The following is a 23,163-nucleotide window of genomic DNA, read 5'->3' as shown; positions in this document are numbered from 1 at the left end:
CACGGTCATGGTCATGTTCATTATGTACTTGGCAGAATTCAGTTTCCTGTATTTCTGACTAAAGCCCTGACTTCTTACTGCTGGTCATCTGTAGTTCTCAAAACTTACATGTTTTTTTTTTTTTTTTTTTTTCAAAGTCCAGGTTATTTTCTCTAGAATGCATTTGTGGTCTGTGTGCACCTAGATATCATGGTTGCTCCCCCAATTGCATGACTCCAGCAGTCCTTCCTCTCTGTCCTTGTGCTGTCACCATTCCTGTTTCCACTGAATTTTCCTTATGACCACTCTACTCTTTATACACTTTTACAGCAAATTTAAATTAAATTAATTTAATTGATTAAAAGAGACCATGTTCACTGTCTCCATTATTCTCTCATTTTCTCCTAAGCCACATACAATAGCAATGTGACCCAAGGTCACAATGAACACTGTTGTTAAAACAATGATCAAAACTCTGTTCTTGGGGCCTTCCCTGGTGGCACAGGCAGTTGAGCGCAGCACTGTGAAGCTGTTCACGGCCTCTGAAGTGCCAATTTGATCCCGGCCAGCGGGCAAGGGTCCCACATGGCCTGGCCGACCTCTCCTGTCACGCCTGTGGCTCCCCTCAGCAGTGTATTTCTTCAGTCTGCCTGTTCTGTTCCCCACTCTGTCTCTGGTGAATCTTCTCACCCACCCGCACATCTGACCTGTACCGTGGTTCTTGTGTAAAAATAAACAAATCTTAAAAAACAAAATAAATCAAAACTCAGTTCTTATGATCCTTACGTCTTCAATGACATTTGGCACATTTGATGATCGTGGTTTTCACTTCTCTTTCATGACATCAAAATTGCTTGGATTTCCGCCCATGCCTTTATGTTTTCTCTTTTTGACTACCCTGAAACACCTATAGCTCTGTGAACCTGACTTTGGGTCTCTTCTTTCTTTTGTGTCCATTCATTTAGATATCAACCTTAAATTGACCAAACAAGATTCTACATGACAAGACTTGACCACCCATTTGAGCTCCACAATGGCTTACTGCATTTGTCTTTTGATATATCCACTTTATGGCTAAAATTATCGGTCTTAAAATGTCTATAATAGAGATATTTCCCCTACAAAGCTGATTTTCTCAAAGTCTTTTCCATCTCAAAATGACCATTTCCATTCTTTTATTTTTTAAGACTTATTTATTTAAGCATACAAGAACTGGGATATAGACCAGAGGTGTGGGGGGTAATTAGATTCACCAGAGACAGAGTGGGGGACAGAACAGGTGGATCTACTGAAATACACTGCTGAGGGGAGCAGCGGGCGATACAGGAGAGGTCTGCTGTGCCATGTGGCTGCTCCCTGGCCTGGGATCAAACTAATGTCACAGTGTCTGGCAATAGTTTGATAGGCCTGTGTTTTAACCCCTGAGATACCAGGGAGGTCCTCTTTTGGTTCTTAAGGTCAAAAAACTCATATTTCCTTAACTTTACTTTTTATTTCATACTGTATGCTGAAATTTTACTTTTAAAATATGCCCTAAATCCAATAGCTTCTGAAAACCAGCTCTGCTGCCAAGCTCCCCCAAGCCTCTGCTTTCCCTCCCTCCATCACTACAGTAACAATACTCAGAGGCCTTCTTGCCTATTTTATTGCTTTTTTTTTAAATTGAAGTGATACTGATCAGCCTTCTAAGATTGTGTTTTTCCTATATTCAAACATTCCAATGTCACTTTAGGGTAAGTGGTTTTCAGGATTGTCTGCCCTCTGGCAATTAGGATTGCCCTGCCTAATGGGACACCTGCATTTTGTTACAGTGTTATAAGTTATGTTGTTTACTTCTGTGGGCCATGGCAGCAGTATAGAGATATTCGCTAAGAGAAGTAGAGGCAGGAGAGAGAAGTGGAGAAAGAAAGCCAGAAGAGCGAGAGAAGCCCAAAGTGAAGACTTGCCAGGGCCTTGGAGGCCTGCCAGCTTCCTGGCCTCCGGGCTCCACTGTCTGCTATGTACCTGGTTGCTGTACCACATGCACAAGCTCAATAAAAGCCTAAGTAAGCCATCCAGGGCTCCAGGACTCTCCTTTACCCCACCTGCATAGGATCATAGATATCCTGCTCTGTGGCCTTCCTGCCCTGTGGCCTTCCTGCCACTACAGTCACCATCATATTCAGAGGAAAAAAAAACACAAAAAAACAAAAAAACAGAGTTCTTATAGTAGCCTGAAAGACTGCACTTCTGAGGTTATATTCCATGTATTTCATTATCAACAATTCCCTAAAATATCCCCACAATCTTTGCATTCTAAACTTTACCTTTGTTGGTCCCTCTGCCTTAATGCTCACCCCTCAGTTATCCACTTGAAGAATTCTCTCAATTCTTTCTAACCTATACTCAAAGTGAGACTTCATAGTGATCTCATTAAATATGTCAGTCTCATTCAAATTATTTATGTCTAACGTTCCCTGATTTGTATCCTTATTTTTTGACATAACATTTTTTTTTTCTTTTTCATTCTCAGCCTTCAATGGCTCATCTCTGTATCCTCAATGTTTATAACAGAGGCGTGAGTGAATCGTTTTAATTTGGTGAGAGGGTGATGGGTCAAGTTCAGGTTACCTATCATAAAAATTTTTACCTCTATATGCAGAAACTTTGGATATCATTAAATTTTTGAGAAAGAAAAATCTTGAGTTTTACTCTTTAATCACAAATCTATATGGCCTAGATTAATTTTCCTTTTCAGAGAAAAGTCAACTTTATTATTAAAAGTCAACTTGATATAAGTATGTCAAGCTAATATGAATATATTATGGTGCTTTAGTGCAAATATTTTCCTTTTATTAGTATAATTTGGAGATTTTGCTATCTGTGTGCTCAGAAAATGCCCTCATTTTCTTTAAATATATGTATATATATATATATATATATATATATAGCTACCTATAATCCCATTGTATAAATGGATGGGCTTGAGTATTTCTAATATTTTGCAATTGAAAATAATGATGCAATAAATAATTTTGAAAATATATTATTTTGAATGTGCTTAAACTGAGCTAAAGGTAAATTCTCAGGATGGTGAGCTGGGTATATGCATTTAGAATTATGATGCTACATTTTGTTTCATAAAATTGTTCCAGTTTTCACTTGCATCAGCACTGTAAAAGTTTATCTGTTTTACTACAAAAAAAAAAAACATTGAATTTCAGATAATACTGACATATGTTGCCAGAAAATAGCCATCTTATTTCCTCAGTCCCTTCTGCCAAGTCTACCTGCTTCCTTGTGCTCATATTGGTGTCTCTTTCTTTTCTAATTGCTACTCCCCAAAGTACCCTGGCATAGTCCCAACCTGCTTAATTTCAACATCTTGAAATAAGCCTTTATAGTCAACCCTTTGTGGTGACAAATCAGGGTAATTGCCATGGTCCCTCATTTGAGTGGCTTTGTGCTATTACAGTAATTGCTGGCTCAGCAGAGGTTTTCAGGGAAGCAGCTGGCAAGAAGGAAAGGAGATGGTTTTCTATAGCTGATGTAAAAATGACAATAGGGTCATTTGTAAACTCACAATTAACCATGTGTCCTCCTACCAAAAGTGAAAATTACTTCTTTCTGCTTTTATCAGAACACTCAGGGTACATTTAGTTCATTTGGTAAGTTCTTTTCCATTTAAAACTCTCCTTGAAATTCATTTGTTAAGATATCTCTTAGAGAAATGTTAACATGTCAAGAGTTTTATGAAAGCCCCCACCCCCAAAATGATATAACCTACTGAAATATCTATCAACGAACAATGACTGACTATGAGAGTGGGGTTGTGGAAAAGGGTGTTCCACACTTTGAAAAGGACAGAAAGAGTGCTTTGATTACTATACTGAGGAAATGGAATCAGACTGGCCTCTTGGTGTAAAAAGGAGGGAAAACTTGATACCAAATAACATCTAAGGTGGTGATGAAGCATATTATGGTCCATTAGAATGTGGGTAACCAATTCAAAGGTAATATCCAGGGCTCTCCTCAAAGGTTCTAATTAGAGGCAACAAAAGGTAGCTGGATAATAATAGACACATTAGTGAGATACACTGTGATTGCAATGGCCACATACTGTCATCAATATTGCCTTGTGAGACATAATCATACTGCCTTGTGAGACATCTCCGCACTCAGTGTCACAAGCAACTGTATGGATCTGTCAGGTGCTGTCTGAAATTTCATTGTCTAAAATGATCACAGTCAGGTGGAGTAGAAAAATGATTGTAATTTAAGGCACACATATATTGGTATCTCCTCTCCTTGATTTATAGATGAGATTAATTCTGAGTTTCTGGATGAGGGGTGTTTGGGATGAGGGTACCACCAAACAGACCTTTTTGGTAGATAACATAAGAGACTTTTTTTTTTCTCTTGAGTTCTGTATGATTTTAGATTGCTGTCGTCATGAGTAACATCTGTTACTCCCAGCTGCTTTTAGTTGAAATTTTTAATTTTTGCTGATAAACTGTGGGCACACATGTACACATGGATAAGTAGAAAGATGTTCTTTTTAGTATGGAAAAAATTGGTATGTTGATTTTTTTATTCAGTGACTATTAGTCTCACAGAATTCTGTACTTCTCTCTTTAGCTGTATATAAACTTCAAGCCAATCAAAATATTGATTGATCGTGTTTAAGTTATTCTATGTGTTTTAGTGTTTTGTATTTTCTAGTTATCTACTATAATTTTTGAACTAATTATCTAAAATTTGAACATATTGACCATAACAACTTTAAACTCTCGTTCTGATTGCTCCAAAGTCTGAATCTCTTATTTGTGTTTACATGTTTGTGTTTTCCCAATTGTTTTATCTCCTGGTTGTCTGGATTGTGTTTATTTTCGTATTTTTGTCTTCTTTTTATGGCTTATTGTATTTTTTTTGGTTTCTTTTATGCCTCCCCTCTCTCATATGTGTGTGTGAGCATGTGTCCATTAAAATTAAAAACTGCATCAGTGCATTAAATAATAGACATTGCATGTAAAAACTATGGGCATACTTTGTGACTGTTAGTGATATGGTATCTTCTTCCAGATAGGATTTAATTTTATACCTGGAAAAATAAAATCCAAACTCATCTCAACCAAAACCAAGTAACTATGAACAGTCTTTATGAGACAAGGTCTGTTATTCATTTATTTTATTTTATTTCATTTCATTTTAGTTTTGGTTTTTGGTTTCTCTTTCATATTTCTTTTATATTTCATATATATCAGACTCACAAAATATTTGTCAAAATGTCAAAAACATTTCTGTATACCCTTTCCACACTTTGCCTTGCTTCATGTTAATGTATTGCATAGGCGTAGTAAAATTATGGAAACTAAGAAATGAATAGTGATATCACACTATTAATTAATGCATAGGTATTATTTGAATTTTACCAGTTGTCCCATTCTGTTCTTTATCTAACTCAGGAGCCAGTGTAGGGTACGAGAGTATGTAGTGTTATGTTTCCTTAGTATCCTACAATATGGAATGATTGATATTCTGTTTTCAATTTTCATAAACTCAACAATTTTGAAGAATACTGATCATTTACATTGTAGAATATCTCTCAATTTAGATTTATTTTATAGTCCTTATAATTTTAAATGTATTTATTTTAATTTATAAGTACAGTATTCTTTTCTTATATCATTGTGATTTTTGAACAATTTATGATTTCTCCCCTCAGGTGTGATCACAATAGTTCTCCCACCAACAAAGAACCCATAGTCTTCCATCATAGACTCTTATACTCTCTCCCCAACTCTGTTTTAACTCATTCAATCCATTGCCCACCCAGTTCCCTTTCCTCTCCCCTTCTAGACACCTCATATCTATGGTCAGCTTTCAAAGTTTGTCTTTGTCTGACACATTGCTTGGTTTTGCTATATTCCATATATAGGTGAATCTATTTGGTATTTATTTTTCTCCTTCTGGCTTATTTCACTTAGCATCACCCTTTCTATCCCCACCCATGTTTCCACATGGCATGAGTTTATCACTAAGTAATATTTCATTATATATACACATACATATATATATGTGTGTATATATATATATATATATATATATATATTCTTTATCCATATATTCTATCTTGGGGCATTTAGTTTGTTACTATATCTTGGCTATTATAAATAATGCTGTAATAAACATAGGGGTGCAGGTTTCTTTTCAAATTAGTGTTTTTGTGTCCTTTGGGTAGATTCCTAGGAATGAACCTGCTGGTCCCACATTTTGAGGAATCTTCAGAGTTTTCCATAGTGGCTTGACCAGTTTACATTCCAACCAGTAGTGTAAGTGTAAGAGGTTTCCTTGCAAGCACTTGTTGTTTCTATTTTTGTTGTTTGTTATTTCTGTTTTGTTGTTTGTTTGTTTACTAAAGATTCTCATAGGTTTGAGGTAGTGTCTCATTATGATTTTGATTTGCATTTCCCTGATAATGACTGATAATGAAACTTTTTCATATGCCTGTTCATAATTTGTATTTCTGCTTTGGAAAATTATCTATTTAATTCTTCTGAACATTTTTTGATTGGGTTGTTTGATTTGTTTTCGTTGAGATGTTTGAGCTCTTTGTTGATCTTTGATATCAGTCCCCTATCAGATATATAGTGTGCAAATATATTCAAGTATTTTATCCATTTTGAATTTATTTTTGTACATGGTGGTGGACAGACAGTAGTCTAGTTTCATTTTCCCACAGTGGAAAATGAAAAATGTGGGAAAACTCAAAGAAATATAATAATTAATGAAAAAGGAAGAATTGCAATAGACAAGGCAGAAATCCAGAGGGCAATAAGAAGTTACTATAAACATTTACATGCAAACAAATTCAACAATCTAGATGAGATGAGATGATTCATAGAAGTATATAATCACCCAGGTCTGAATAAGAAATAAATAGAAAACTTAAACAAACAAATTACAAATGAGGAAGTTGAAGCAATGATCAAAACTCTTCCAAAAAACAAAAGTCCGGGACCAGATGGTTTTAAAAGTGAGTTCTACCAACTGTTCAAAGATGAACTAATACCTATGTTACTCAATCTATTAAAAAAATGAGTCCAAACACATTTTATGAGTCCAGCATCACTCTAATACCAAAACCAATGACAACCCCACCATCCGCCCCACCCCTACAGGCCAAACTCCCTAATGAGCATGTATGGTAAAATTCTGTTTTCCATGGAAAGGATGTACAGAGTTCTTAAGCATTATTTTGACATACCACTGCCTCATGGTGTCTGCTTGCACATTTGTTCTTCTATTTTTTTAACACTGATCTAGCAATGAACTTCAGCTTCTTCCTCAATTTCTTCATGCAAGCACATATACACACAATTTTTTTATCATACAAAATATGTATTAGTATGTTATAATGCACAAATTTGGTTGGATTTGGAGGGCACAGAGAGTGCTGTGCCTTTCAAAAATAGGCACAGAAAAATTCAAATTCAACATTTAGGTATCCCTGATTATATTGCTTTAACAATATGACAATGTTGCTTTAATAGTGTCATGAACTCAGTGGTTAAAAAAATACAGGTTTGTTTTCTTGCAGTACTAAAAATCAGAAATCTAATATCAGGTGTGCAGTCTGGACTGGGGTCAAGGTGCAAGTGGATCTCGCTCCTTCTGGAGGCTCCAAGGAATCATCATTCCCACTGTTTATAGTATATCATTCTATACTCTCTCCTTTTTCTGACTCGGAATCTCTTACATTTCTCTTATAAGGACCCTTGCTATTACAGTAAGTCTACTGGCTAACTCAGGTTAATGTCCCCATCAAGATTATTGACTTAATCACAGCTAAAAATGTTTCTTTTGTCATTTATGGTTATATATACAGATCATGGAGAATAGCATGTTAATAGCTTAGAGGACCAATATTCTACTACATTTATAAAATGTTTTTAAAAGTCATTTTACTCTGCAACTACCAGGGAATTTTCACTGCCTGTTTCAACTTATGCTAAACCTCAGCTTCATATATTTTAAGAACTGTCCTCTCTTTCTCTCTTCAGTTTTTCTCTTCACCTAGATTTCCATAGGTTGTCTTTATTGTATCCAGCCATTCAAATCTGTTTTGCTATTTATAAGCTAATCCCAATTCAGGTGTACCATTCCCATGCCAAATTATCAAAGTTTTTCATTTAACTGGAACCACTATCTCTAGACCTGATGTTGCTTATAAAAAAAAAAAAAATCTCCTACTTTGCAGAGCATTGACATTAGGCCCAAAAACTCTGTTGTATTACAGATATCCCTTGATTTACAATGAGGTTACATTTTACTAAACCTTGCATAAGTTGTATACAGCATAAGTCGAAAGCATTGGCAATGCAGTACACTAAAGTGGACAGATCGTTTGCCCTTGGATGGAATGACTGTCTGGGATCTGCAACTCACTGCTGCTGTCCAGCATCACAAGAAAATATCATACTGCCTATTGTTAGTTGGGGGAAAAGATCAAAATTCAAAGTATAGTTTCTAATGAACACGTATGGGTTTTACAACACAGTAAAGTTGAAAAATCCTAAGTAACAAACCACAGTAAGTTAGAGACTGTCTACATAGTCAGCTCAATATGTTATTTGTGAAAAGTTGCATTTTCCTTCATATTAAGATTGTCTCTTGGTCTCTTATCCATGGGCTTAGCAAACATGAGTCTTTGTAAAGCCCAGGATATAGCCTGCCAAAGTCAATCCTGCTGATAACCCTAATTAGTTAGAGCTTATCTCTTATCTTTCCAAAGTAAGAACAACATCCTTTTGACTGAGAGGATGCCCCATGCTTATTTTACTACACTGATGGGATAGGAAGGAAGAGAAAGAGGGAAAATCCAAAATGACTCTTAAGGATTGAATTCTATCCCTCAAATTCATATGCTGATGTACTAATTCTCAATATCTCAGAAAGTCACCTCTTCTGTATTAAGATATTTGTGTATGTCATCAAGTTTCAATGAGATAATTAAGGTGGACCCCAAATCCATTTACCTGGTATTTGAAAAGGGGGAATGGCTATATGAAGGCACAGACACAAAGGGAGAATGGCAAATGATAAAGAAGGTAGAGTATAAAGTGATGCAGCTAATGCCAAGGAATGCCAAGGACTGATGGTCGCAACAATTGGAATTGAGGAAGAGTCAAAGGATTCTCCTCTATAGGTTTCAGAGGGATTCTCCTGTACAGGTTTCAAGACATTTAATTCAGACGTCTAACCTTCAAAATGTAAGTTGATAAATGTCTGAAGTATTAAGTCAAAAATTTAAATAAAAGTCTCAATAAGATCTTAGCAAAGCAAACCAAATTCAACAATGTATCAAATGGGTTATACACCATAACCAAGTAAAACTTATTCCTGTGACACAAGGTTTGTTGAAAATCAGTCAAAGCAATTCACCACATTGACAAAAAGAATAAAAATCACATAATCATATCAATAGATGCCAAGAAAGTATTTAATAAAGTTCAACACCCATTTATGATGAAAATATTTGAAAAACTTGGGATAAAAGGAACATATCTCAACATAATAAAAGCGACATTTGACAGCATCATTCTCACTAAGGAAACCTGAAAACCTTTCCAGTAAGATCCAGAATAAGACAAGGATGTCCACTTTCAACACTGCTATTCAACATGGTACTGAAAATCTCAAATAGAGTAATTAGGCAAGAGAAAGACAAAATTAATCCATTTTGGCAAGGAAGAAGTAAAGCTATCATTATTTACAGATGGATTGATAATATATAAATTATCCACAGAAAAATTAATTAAAGCAATAAGCCAGTTCAGTAAAGTGGCAGGATGCACAAAACATCATTAGCCTTCCTATATGCAAACAATTGGCCTGAAGATCAGAAAGAAGTTAAGAAAACCATTCCAATCTCAATTGTATCAAAAATATTAAATACCTAGGAATAAACCTACCAACAGAAGTGAACTTATACAAGGAAAATTATAAAAACAAAATTCTTAAAATAAGAGGAGACACAGAGAAATGCAAAGATATTCCCTGCTCATGGAATGGAAGAATCAATATTATCAAAATGGCCATCCTATGCTAGGCAAAACACAAATGCACTGCCATCCAATAAAAACCTCAATGTCATTCTTCAAAGATGTGTAACAAATATTACTGAAATACACTGAAATAGCCAATGTTCTCCTGACTAAAAATGGAGAAGAATGGAGGTATTACTAGCATTCCAGAATTCAAACTATGATGCAAAGCCATAATAATGAAAATAGCATGGTACTGGAGTAAAAATGGACACACAGAATACTGGAATCAAATTTAAAAAGCCAGAAAGAAAAAGAAAAATACAAGATAGTCTCACTTATAGCAGGAATCTAGAAAACCTAAATAAGGGACCAGGAAAAAGAATAACTATAAGAAAGAAAAAAATCAAAATCAACAAACAACTATAAACCAGAGACACACTATGGGGAGGGGGCGGGGAAAGGAGGGTTTGGGGTCAAAATAAGGGGGTTGCAATTGTATGGGGAATATAAAAATAAAATTTAAAAAATAAATAAATTAATAAATAAAAACCCAGAAATAAAGCCACACATATATGGTTACCTAATCTATGACAAATGGGTCAAGAGGATACACTTGAACAAGGAAAGCCTCTTCAACAAATGGTGCTAGAAAAATTGGACTTCCACTTACAAAATAATGAAATATTTTATTTATACTTTTCTGTTGTTCTTGCTGACTTTTTTTTCCTTCAAGAGTCCTGAAATCCTACGTGTATTTCCTAAACCTTTCAAATTGGTTTAGTCCTGCAGCAGCTATTTTCCAAAGACAAATAATGAAGGGGGAAGTGGCGCTGAGGAGATCACATCTCTGAACTTTCCTTTGTATTAGGAGCTGTACTGTATAGGATTTTGTGTGCAAAGCCCTTTGAAATGTGTTGTTCTACCTGTATTTTTTAAATATGTATTTTATTTATTTATGCAAACAAGAGTTGGAATGCAGGCCAGAAATGCAGGGGGGTGGGGTGAGTGGGTTCACCAGAGTCAGTGGGGAGAAGAACAGATGGGTCTACTGAAATACACTGCTGAGGGGCGCAGCAGGCGAGGCAGGAGAGGTCTGCTGCACCATGTGGGTATCTCCCTGACTGAGGATCAAACTCATGCTGCAGTGGCTGCAGATAGCTTCATAGTACTGAGGCTTAACCCCTTGCACCACCAGGGAGGCCCCTGTCTTTCCTTTTAAACTTGTCTCTTGTTTTATTACATTTGTTCCTGAAAGCAAAACTGACGTTCAACAAGTCTCTCATCATTGTTCTATTTGGAAACACCTTGTTTATCCACAACCTATCATTTTTTTTAATTTTTTAAATATTAGAGTGCTTTTATTATGGTTTATTTTATTATAAGTAACAAGCACTGTTTTCAATAGGAACCTACTTTACCAGCTGTTAGAATATAATCTGATTAGACCATCTGCTTTTTGTTTAGGGTTAAAGATAATCAAAATTGAGGCAGCATTAACATTAGCTATAAGGTTTGTTAAAACACAGAGTACTGCATTCTAATGCCAATGGTTTCCAATTCTGTGATGGCATGTGAGAATTTGAAATTCAAATAAGTTCCCAGATGATGCTGTTGCTGATGGAGCAAAGAGCACACTATCAGAAGGATATCAGGCAAGCATGCTATCTGTTTTTACTTTAATAAAAATGTTAGAGACAATTTGTGGACATGTGTTAACAGAGATCAAGGATTTAAGTGTGTTTTGAGTTATGCTATAAAAATGTGTCATCTCTTCAGTTTCAATATTTATTATGTATACATTGCTGCATGTTAATAATTGTCCCTCCCCTTTGGGCCCAAAACAATAGGAATACATATATAAAAATGATCATTATTAAATCTTGTCATTCCCAATCAAAATCTCAGCAATTTATTTTAGGATATAGACAGACTGATTGTAAAGTATATGTAGCAACTAAATACCTAGAGTGGTAAACCTAACAATGAAGTTGAATAAATATGGAGAACTGACACTACCCCGCTTCATATCTTACTATAATGACATTGAGTAAAAGGAAAAAAAGGATAAATATATCAAAGTTACAGAATAGAGAGACCAACAATAGACCCACACAAATATACTCAGTAAATATTTTTCAAAGTAACAAAGACAATACAAGGAAGAAGAAATCTTTTTAACAAATGGAATGAAGCTGTGGCAACTGGACATTCTCTTGCTAAAGAATCAATCTAGACATAGGCCTTATATTGTTCACAAAATTAATTCAAAATGGATCACAAAGCTAAATATAAAGTGCAAAACTACAAAACTCCCAGAGTACAATGTGAGAGAATGTGTAGGTTACCTTGAAAATGTTGATTACTTTTTAACTCAACGCCAAAGACATGACTGAAAAAAAAAAAAAAATCATTGCTAAGCTGTATTTCATTAAATGTAGTCTTTGTTCTGAAAAAGGCAATAACTGGTCTCCATGGTGGTGCAATGGGTTAAGCACAGCGCTATGAAGCTATCCACAGCCTCTGCAACACAAGTTCGCTACTCAGCCTGGCAGAGAGCTACCCACATGGCACAGCAGACCTCTCCTGACTCGCCCACTGCTCCCCTCAGCAGTGTATTTCAATCAGTCTGCCTGTTCTGTTCCCCACTCTGTCTCTGGTGAATCCTTTCACCCCAACATCTCTGGGCTGTGTTCTTATATGCATAAGTAAATACAAAAGTACACAAACTGGAATAAAATATTTACAGAATACACATCTGATGAAAGATTGTTTTTCAATATACACACACTATACTTAAAACTTAACATTAAGAGGGCCTGCCCAGGTGGCGCAGCGGTTGAGCACTGGGTTGTGAAGCTGCCTGCAGACTCTGCAGCTCCCGTTCTATCCCTGGCCATCGGGCAAGGGTCCCACATGGCATGCAGACTTCTCCTGCCGCCCGCTGCTCCCCTCAGCAGTGTACTTTGTCAGTCAGCCTCCTCTGCTCTGCTCTCTGCTCTGGCTCTGGTGAATTATCTCACCCTCCCGCACTTCTGACTGTACAATAAAATCTTAAAAAAAAAAAAATTCTTCCCTTAAAAAAAAAAAAACTCAACAGTGAGAATATGAAAGACACAATTGAAAAATGGATCAAAAACATTAATAGATATCTCAATAAAATAGATATACAGAGGGCAAACACACATTTGAAAAGATGCTTGATATCATATTTCACTCAGGGAAATGGAAATTACCAATAATAACCAACACACACAAATTACAGTGCCAAAACCCAGAACACTGACACCACTAAATGCTGGCAAATATGTGGCAAATAGGAATTCTCATGCATTCCTGGTGGGAATACAAAAGAGTGTGACCACTTTCGAAGACAGTTTGATAATTTTTAACAAAACTAAATATATTTTATCATATATTATAGTAACAATTCATTTAAAACATTATTGTTTATTTAAATCAAATAACATGTATACATATATGCATATATATGTATTATTCTAAATTTTTTTCTTTCAAATATTATTTAATTCTATGAGATTTATTCATATTGTTCCATAAACACCATTTACTACATTTTTTGCTATATTGTAATACTTTATTATATCATAATTTATCACTATATTCATCTGTAGATGTTATTATAGGTTATACAGTTTATTAATATTTTTAACATTTCATAATCTTGTTAGTCTTATTTAGGTAGGATACTTAGTGATATAAATTAATTTGAATTATGATTTTGTATCCAGTAACGTTAATAAACATATATAATAGTAGTTATTTAAAATAATTTTATATTTTCTAATATAAATTCTTATAATTATTTGAAAATAAAGGCTATTTTTCTCTTAAGGTAAATACTTATATTTTTCTTTTAACACTTAATTGGGTAAAACTTAAAATTTATGGTTGATTATTAATAGGGAAAGCAGATATTCCTGTATCTCACGTGATTTAAGTATTTCAATATTAAGTGTATGTTTTTGCAATGTAAAGCTTAAAATATTTTAATCTAAATATGCATTTAGATTAAGAAGTTCTCTCGATTTTTTAAAACTTTCATTAATTAATTTTGTATTCTTTGAATCCTCTTTCTGCAGTTTCAGATATCATTCTAAGATTTTAATCATTTTTCTCATGTGTGAATTATACTGATTCTTTTATATAGCATTGCATTTATTTGGTTAAGAAATTTAGAGTTTTATTCCTCCTAGAATTGTTTAATTTTATTTTTAATTTCCCTTTACAAAATTAACAACCTTGTCAGTTTTGTTGTTAAAGTCACATTGACCTCATTAATTGAGTTGGGAACTGATAATTATTTTATTGTGCTCCCAGAAAACTTTCAAATGTTAAATTGTTTTCCTGAAAAGTTTAATGGAGATTGTAGGTAGATTTAAAGGACCTTTGGTTTTCTAGTCGGGATGTTTTAAATTACGGATTAGATCACTTTAATAGCTAAATGGTTGTTCATTAAAAAAAAAAAAATCTTCCTACATGCATTATGGTATTTTTCATGAAATTAATGTATTTCATTGAGATTTTCAATTTGGAGAAAGTTATTGTAATATCTTTTAAAGTGATTTTATTGTCTATAGGAGTTGATATTATGCCATGGTTATTCTTGGTTATTAGTTTCTATTAAGAATTACTTTAGATTTTATTGAATACCTATTACTGGATAGTGATGGTATAATTCTTTACCATTTCATTAATTCTCCATCCATTAGTTTCTTTTCTCATTGTACTTTGTATTGCCTCCTCCCTCCATTCATAACTTATTGATATGCAGCATTACTGATTTTCATACTTGGAACATACATGTATATAGATTGTAAAATCTAAGAGTAGACTTTGGTAAATCCCTTGAATTTGATTATTATTTTCATTACCTTTTAGCTCATTCTATTTTCTAACTCCCTTTATGATTTTTACCTTGAGCTGTGAAAATGGAGTACTTAATTTTTAAATATATGTGAAGAAGTATGTCATATCTTTAGCGTCATAAAATTTATTTAAGAACTGCTGTTTCACCCAAAATATAGAAATTTTGTGTGGTTCTTAAATAGAATATGTAGTCAATTTTTGTTGAGCTTAGTGTCCAATAATGTCACTTAGGCACATTATTAACTGTATAATTCAAAACTTCTATAGTTTAATGTATTTTCACTTATATTTGATTATTAAATCACTAGGGACAAACTATCATAAGATTAACAATTTGCCCATTTATTTTGTTGTTATTCTGTCAATTCTAATTATAACTTTTAAAATTATGTTTTCAGATATATGGAATTTAAGCATTACTACATAATTTTTGCAAATTTGAAGCTTCATTATTATGAAATGAATCTATTTATATGAATGATTACTATCTGAAGCATAAATTTCCTTGATTTACAAGCTTTCTGCACTGTTATGTTTTAAGATATGTCTTATAGATACAGAATACAGGACTTATTTTAGCAAATGTGAAAATCTTTTTGGAGAGCACATTTATTCTTTTTACCCATTGCATATTTACTATAATATATTGGTTACATTTTAATACCATATTATGTACTTTCTATTTTTCATTGATTTTGTTTTTTCTTTCTCATTGTCTCATAATTGATTTGTTTTATTTAATATTTTATTCTTTTACTTCTGTTTTATTTTAAACTTTTGCCTTGTTTACTAAGATGGATACTTTTCTGCAGGATAGTGTTCTTGGTGGGCAATTTTTATCTTTAAATATTTTAAATATGTCATTCTATCCTCCCTTAGCCCATAATGTTTTCTGGAAAGTTAGTTATATACATGATGGGGAAATTATAGATTATATTCTTCTTTCCCCTAGCCATCTTCAATATTCTTCTCTGGAATTGAGCATTTAGAAATTTAACATTTGTGTGTCTTTTTATAAGTTTCATTATGTTTGGGAAGTTTTCTTCTATCATTTATTTTGAATAGGTTTTCTCTTCCGTCTCTAATTCCTTTCTGGAATATTCATTATTCTTTAATATTATTTATTTATGTATCTATTTATTTATCTATTTATTTATACAAGCACTGGGTATAGTCAGAAGCACAGAAGGGGGAGAGAATTCACCAGAGTCAGAGCAGGGAACAGAGAAGGCAGAAGGACCGAAGTACACTGCTGAGGGGAGCAGCGGGCGGCAGGAGAGGTCTGCGCGCCATGTGGGACCCTCCTCCGGTGGCCAGGGAGTGCCGGGAATCCAACCGGTGCTGCAGAGTCTGCGGGCAGCTTCGCAACCCAGCGCTCAACCGCTGCGCTACCGGGGAGGCCCTGGAATTTTCATTATTCTTATATTGCCTTTCCTCCTGGAATCAATAATTCTCAGTTTTGCTTTATTTTTTTCTTGATATTTATCTTCTTCTTTCACCTGGATTCTATGCATTATATGCATTACCATCTTCAATGTTACTGATTCAGTCTCCTGAGTGGTCTGTTCTTTTTCCATAGCATGCTCCAGATAATTTTTTTTAATCTACTTTATTAGTCTTTTGCATCTTGTATCTGTTGTTTTCTCATTTAAATCTGTAATTTCTGGGCCTCCCCTGGTGGCGAAGCATTCAGCATTGGGCTGTGAGGCTGCCCACAGCCTCTGTATCGCCGGTTCGTTCCCAGGCCGCCGGTGAGGGTCCCACAAAAAAACAAACAAATAAATAAATAAAACTGTAATTTCTATATTCTTTATTTTGTTTTTCCTTGTTCTCTTGTATATCTTTGGTTGGTCAATATTTCTGTGCTTTTCTTTTTCCATTTCTTCGATTTTTTTTTTTTTTTTAGTCAAGACAATTTTGAACTCTGAATCTGATAGGAAGGAAAGATCTTTCATGTCTTAGCTGTGTGATTCTATAAAAGTATTTCTCTCTCTTTAGTCAAATATTCCCTTGAGGACTCAATGTTCCAAGTGTTGCTTTTTTCTGTATTCCCATTTTGTAGATTTCCTGTTTATTCTATTTTTTTTTTTTTAAGTTTCCTGTTTGGTATAGAATGTCCTCATGCCAGCATATTACACTGCTTTGCTCTTTTTTAATTTTTTGAGTTTTTGCTGGCATGGAATTTCAGGGAGAATTTATCTGTGATTTTGAGTCAAGGAGTTGTAGAGGGACGTGGAGGGATTCAATAACTTTGAAAGTAGTGTGGGGGAAATGACTAATGTTGTGTCAACACTTATAGCCCTTCTCTATATTTCCAGATGTTATGGAACATAACATGTGGTGGGGGTTTGGGAGTACAGCTCTGGACCTGTCATCTTTACTGGGTACCTGGAATATCTGGCACATCCCAGCTCCTCCAAACATTTCCCCCCAAAAGCTAAGGGTGTACTTCCACACTAAGAAGCTCTCCCCATCCCATGTTAACTAGTCAAACTCATTAGCAAAAATTTGCACTGAAATATTCCACCCTCACTGCAGTTTCCAGTTGTCTCCATTTGTTATATGAAATTGAATTTCCGCAGTGTCCTTTTGTCATGTGCAGCACTCTTATTTCCCAGGACCCTCTCTGTTCAGTGTCTCTCTGTAATACTTTGAGATTATCCTCCCAGGAACAAAGCAAAGAACCTCTACTTACACCTTTTTCTACACTCCTCCTTCTTCCTTGACTTTGAAAGAATGCTGAGGGAAGCTATAACCCCCAAAAATCAGAACAGCTATTTTATTATCTTATGCCTTTTAGAAAAAATAGATATTATCACTTGAACTGAAATAATTATTTTAAAGATTTTAAAATATATCCTTGTCTAATAAAACATAATGTTAAATATTTGAATTTTTAATCGATCTTTTTCTTATCTATTTGAGGAAATTTTTCACCATTGTCTCTTCAAATATATCTTCTGCTTATTTCCACTCATCTCTTTTGCTTGGTACTAAAATTAAAAGTGTTGTATACTTCCAAACACACCATGCCTTTTTCTTACTCTCATTTTTTCTCAAATATGTGGTTCTCTATCCATAATTTTAGATATATATTTTTTCTATATTTCAATTCACTAATTATTTCTTCATTTGCTTCTAATTTATTTTTTTTTTACTACACCAATGTTTTCTAAGTACATATTTCTCCAGCTTCTAATTGGTATTTTAAAATATGTTATGTCAGATATACATTATAATCGAAATGCCAAAGCATCCCACTGAATAGGAAAAGATATTTGAAAGTGATACATTTAACAAGGACTTAATATCCAAATTTATAAAAACTTTTAACCTTCAACATCAAAAAACAACCTAATTAAAATTTGGGCAAGCATCTAAATATATACTTCTCTAAGAAGACATACATATGACCAACAAACACATAAAAAGTGTTCATTGTCTCTTAAATTAGGGAAATGTAAATAAAACAAAATGAGCTATCATCTGCCACCTTTGAAAATAGTAATTATCTAAAAGATAAAAACAGAAAATGTTGCAGAGGACTTAAAGAGAAGGAAACAATTATGAAGTGTAAAAGGAATGTGAATTATTATAGTCATTATAAAACAATATGGACACTCCTCAAAATATTTTAAGTAGAAATTCCATAAAAAAATTAGTTATTCACTTCTGGTACTTACCCAAAGAAAGCAAAAACACATGGATCTCCATGTTATTCACAGCATCATTTATAATAGCTAATAGTTGGAAACAACTTAAGTGTCCATCTACAAATTGTTGGATAAAGAAGAATTTATGTTTACAAACTAGGAAATACAACTCAGACATAAAAATGGTGACATCTTACCCTTTGTAACTTCATTGATGGACTTGGAGGATATTATGTTTTGTGAATTAATGAGGATATGATTTCACTCATATATAGAGAATGCAAAGAAGTGAACAGATAAAACAAAAACCAGTTTTTGAGGTAAAGGAACCAATTTTATATGATGAATAGATCTTTATTGGTAAAATTAATAGAGTACATACAGATGTTGATCTATAATGATGTCTATGTGAAATCTATATGGTGTTGTAAGCCAATATTACTTCAATAAACATTTAAAATAATAAAATATGGTATGTCATGTTGTCTGATAAATGTTTCAAGATTGTTCCATTGGTTTTTTAAAGAGTAAACATATCACAGTTAATGCCCATGCTAGAAAATTCCAATATCTGGAGTGACTAAATGTTGGGTTCTGCTGTCTACTGTCTTTGTTACTTATATTAGTCTCCTGATGTACTTTGTAATGCCTTATTTCCTTGTATTTTGGGTTATAATTATTTTGTACAGAAAAAGTTTCTATGAAAATAAATTGAGGTATAGGGAGATAATATCATCATCAGAGAGAATTCCCATTTCCTTCAGAGAGGCTCCAGGGAGAACTGTAATCTCTGGAGATTTAGGGATATTTGATCAGAAATAAAAGCAGAACATCTGTAGTAAAGCTGCTACTCTTGAAGTGTCCTAGACTTTAATAGTATGCCTTATATCTATGAGAATAACAAAAACTCATTCTATTATGAACCACTTCTATATTAAAAAGCACCTCAATGACAAAAATTGACCCACTTTGAGATTTACCTTTGTTATTCTTCATGTGGATTTTTTTTTTCCTGGTTATTCTTTAGTACTTTGTAAATTACCCAGTGCTTTAAGCACATTAAAACAATTTTTTCCTAGGTTCCCAAGGCAATTTCAGTTAATGGGTTATCTGAATTGCATAAAGCATAACAGCTGAAAATGGAAACTATCCTCTTACTTTTATTTTAACTCAATTATTGATGCATGACAACTGACAGTGGAAACTAACTTTTAAACACACACACATTAACTAAGTCAAAGTTATTTTTCTTTATGGTATGGACAACTAATAAACTACTCTTGCTCTTTTTAAACTATCATTTTATCTGACTAAGAATCTACCTGGTCATGTTAGCAATACAAATTATCTATGATTATAATTTATTATCATTATATGATCTTTAAGGGGTAAAGTCCTTATTAATAGATACATATGTTACAGTTTTCAAAGTAATACATTAATAATAAAGAGTTAGACAATACATATCCTATTTAAAAGAGCAGGAATTGCCAATCAAATGATGAAAAGAGGGTTGGTTTATCTATCATGTTTCTTTTTTAAATTGACTCTCCATAAGTCAAAATAAGGAGGGGGTGCAATTGTATGGGAAATATAACCAAAATGAAAATGCATACATTGTGCAAAGATGAAAAAAAAAGATGTAAGAATTATATAAAATAAAATATTTAAATAAAAAATAAAAAATAAATAAATTGACTCTCCATATTTAAAAGCTAGAGACAAAATAATTGTTATCACTAACATTTAACATATGGATGCTTGAAAAGTACTTATTCATTGAAAATTAGTGACTGGAATGAGAAACGTTGTCATCCCAGGGGAGATGTGGTAAAAACACTAGTGATATTCACATCAACAATATCTTCATAACCTATCACCTTTGTCCACTGAAATATTTATCTTGGGAGCATATTCCCATACAACAAAAGGTCACTAATTGGGAAATTGGTGGGATCAGTTAAATATGTAATAAGGATAGTGGTGAATTGCATAAACTAACATTTTATAAATGCTGACAAAAGTATGATGTCAATAATTTAATGTGGTTTAGATTCACTTATTAATGTTAAATTATTGCTAATATACTTCCTTGCATCAAATTGATAATTTTATAAAAGTTAAAGTGTCACAATATACAAAGAGTTCATGAAGACATCTGCAATGACATTTATTTTACAATTAAGTGTATTCAATTTCTTGCAGATAGTATACATGGGCTGGTGTGAAGCACGGGAGCAGGACTCACTTCAGGATCGTGTGTACTCTCCAACATTTTTAGCTCTCAGGGGCTCATGTCTTTACAAATTTCTGGCACCTCCAGTAAGTGTTTTTATCCAAAATTTTTTATTTACCCAATTTTATCACAACACTGTGGCATCAGTGTCACAAAAACAAATAGCATATTATCAATGTATTTTCAAAGTAAGATATAGAAAAAATTAGAAAGCACTCCAAATCTTTCTGAAAATATCGTATTATAGACCTATATTCAGCATTACACATTTCTTCATAACTCTTGGAAAACATGAGCGTATTTCATGTAGACATTTATGATAGAAAAAATAAATTCATTTATGTGGCAAAAGTCTATTTAAGAAATCTTATTTTTTATAATCTATTACGTCCTCTAACCTACTCATTGGGTTTGTATTATATATGTATGCATGGGTACCTGTTGCACCTAAGGCCTTGCTTTCAGAAACATGTACCTTATACAACAGCAGATACTCAATAAACAATATCAAATATAAATATCAAATAGCAGACTACTCGCACTCATTATCAATTCAGAGGATCTAGGAATTATGAGGTCCAACTTGCTGCTATTTTGAATGTGTACATCTACACAAAGTCACATCACCAAGAAAGCAAGGAAAAAAGCTATAAATATATATTTTACTGGGCCTCCCCTAGTGGCGCAGGTGGTTGAGCACAGTGCTGTGGGGCTGTCTGCAGCCTTTGCAGTGCCGGTTCAATCCCGGCAGGCCGGTGAGGGTCCCACATGGCAAACAGACCTCTCCTGTCTCGCCCACTGCTCCCCTCAGCAATGTATTTCGTCAGTCTGCCTGTTCTGTTCCCCACTCTGTCTCTGGTGAATCCTCTCACTCTCCCGCGAATCTGGCCTGTACCCCAGTTCTTGTATAAATATAAATATATATATTTATAAATATAAATATATATATATGATATATATGATATATATATATATATATATATATATATATACTCTATTTCTACTCTAAAAGCTTCTTATGACTATTTAAAACTTAAGTGAAATAACATCTTCATAGTTTGGGTGCTTCACAATGTCAAAAAGTGTTCACCTCCTGGAATGACTTCCTAATATAAATTATGTATTTTTAAAAACTAAAGCTAGTGTTGTTATGTGGTATTCTTCACCACATGTAGCTGGTAATGAACTGAGGAGAAAAAAAAAAAACAAACGCTGTATGTGTAAAATATAAGTATGCACTATTTTTATGTAAGAGAATACACCCATTATTTAAAATACATAGAGTTACATAGATATTTTGGGCAAATGGAAATTGTTGTATATAATGTAAAACCTTTGTTACAAAAGATAAATAGTAATAAAGCATGAAGGAGAGGAAACCAAAAAATTACATATAGACCTTTATGAGAAAACTTCATAACAGAGAGGCTAAAGCATACATATGTGAATGTTTGCCTTATGTACCATAATGAATAAATAATATAATGATAAATAAGGGTTATCTTCCTAAAACAAATGACATATTAGTTTCTCATCTTTTAAAGGTGACTACCTGGGACTGGACCAGAGCAGAGAAAACATTTTCAATTTACGAGATTATGTGCAAGATTCTCAAGGTATGATCAATAAGTAGGGATAATCTTAATCATTTTTTCTCAGCAAACAATGGTTATGTACTCATTATTAGCTCATGAAAGTAAATGATGCGTGGGTTAAACAAAAGATAAGGGGAAGAAAAATAAGTATACTGAGTATATAGATAGCACACAGAGATATGCTTAAGCACAAGCATAGAAATTTAAGTAATTTATAAGCAGATTCTGCAGTCCCTTTGTCAGTGGAGGGGGACAGGAAAATACTTGGCAAGAATCCATTGAAGAGGAGGAAAATGTTCAGTTGGAAATAGTCTGAATTCAATCCCAATTATTACCATATTTTTTTTTTTTGTAGACTAAGTAAAATACAGAAGATAAGGATTTGAATAAGCTGTATAATTTTAATAATGCAGCAAGTATGAATGGCATATACAAAGAAAGTTTTTTAAATCTTGCTATCTCTGAGCATGCAAAATAATATAAAGTTATCATAAATTAATTCAGTTTCTAAGCTATACATGGGATAGTTGCAATAGGAAATCATCAAGATTTCTATAACATTCCAAGTGGTTCTTGTAGACATTTTAAAGACTGAAGATAGGAATAATTTACAAAAACCTAAATAATAATCAACATGCAGATTCTATCCTATGGTCTGTAAACATGGAAATAGTACAGATTGAGTAAATCCTTGTTAAGGTTGATCTTGTTTGTGTAAACAAAAATAAATAAATTCCCTATATTCCTTGTCAGTTATTTCTCCTCCAGTTAAAGTCTCAGTAGAG

At 33.5% G+C, this 23,163-nt stretch overlaps 1 protein-coding gene across 1 annotated transcript in view; it reads left to right on the top strand.

The window, feature by feature from the left end:
- The window catches only part of SNTG1 (syntrophin gamma 1), a 270,738-nt gene that overhangs the window by 161,480 nt on the left and 86,095 nt on the right, over positions 1-23,163 (top strand). Inside the window, exons 12-13 of the mRNA XM_054691914.1 lie at positions 20,753-20,869; positions 22,328-22,399. Of these exons, the coding sequence (XP_054547889.1) occupies positions 20,753-20,869; positions 22,328-22,399 (189 nt within the window). The remainder of the gene's footprint in view (positions 1-20,752; positions 20,870-22,327; positions 22,400-23,163) is intronic.

Source organism: Talpa occidentalis, unplaced genomic scaffold (assembly GCF_014898055.3).
Source record: "Talpa occidentalis isolate TD23 unplaced genomic scaffold, MPIMG_talOcc4v2.1, whole genome shotgun sequence".
NCBI classification, from domain to species: Eukaryota; Metazoa; Chordata; class Mammalia; order Eulipotyphla; family Talpidae; genus Talpa; species Talpa occidentalis.
This window is presented reverse-complemented; position numbering and strand designations above follow the sequence as displayed.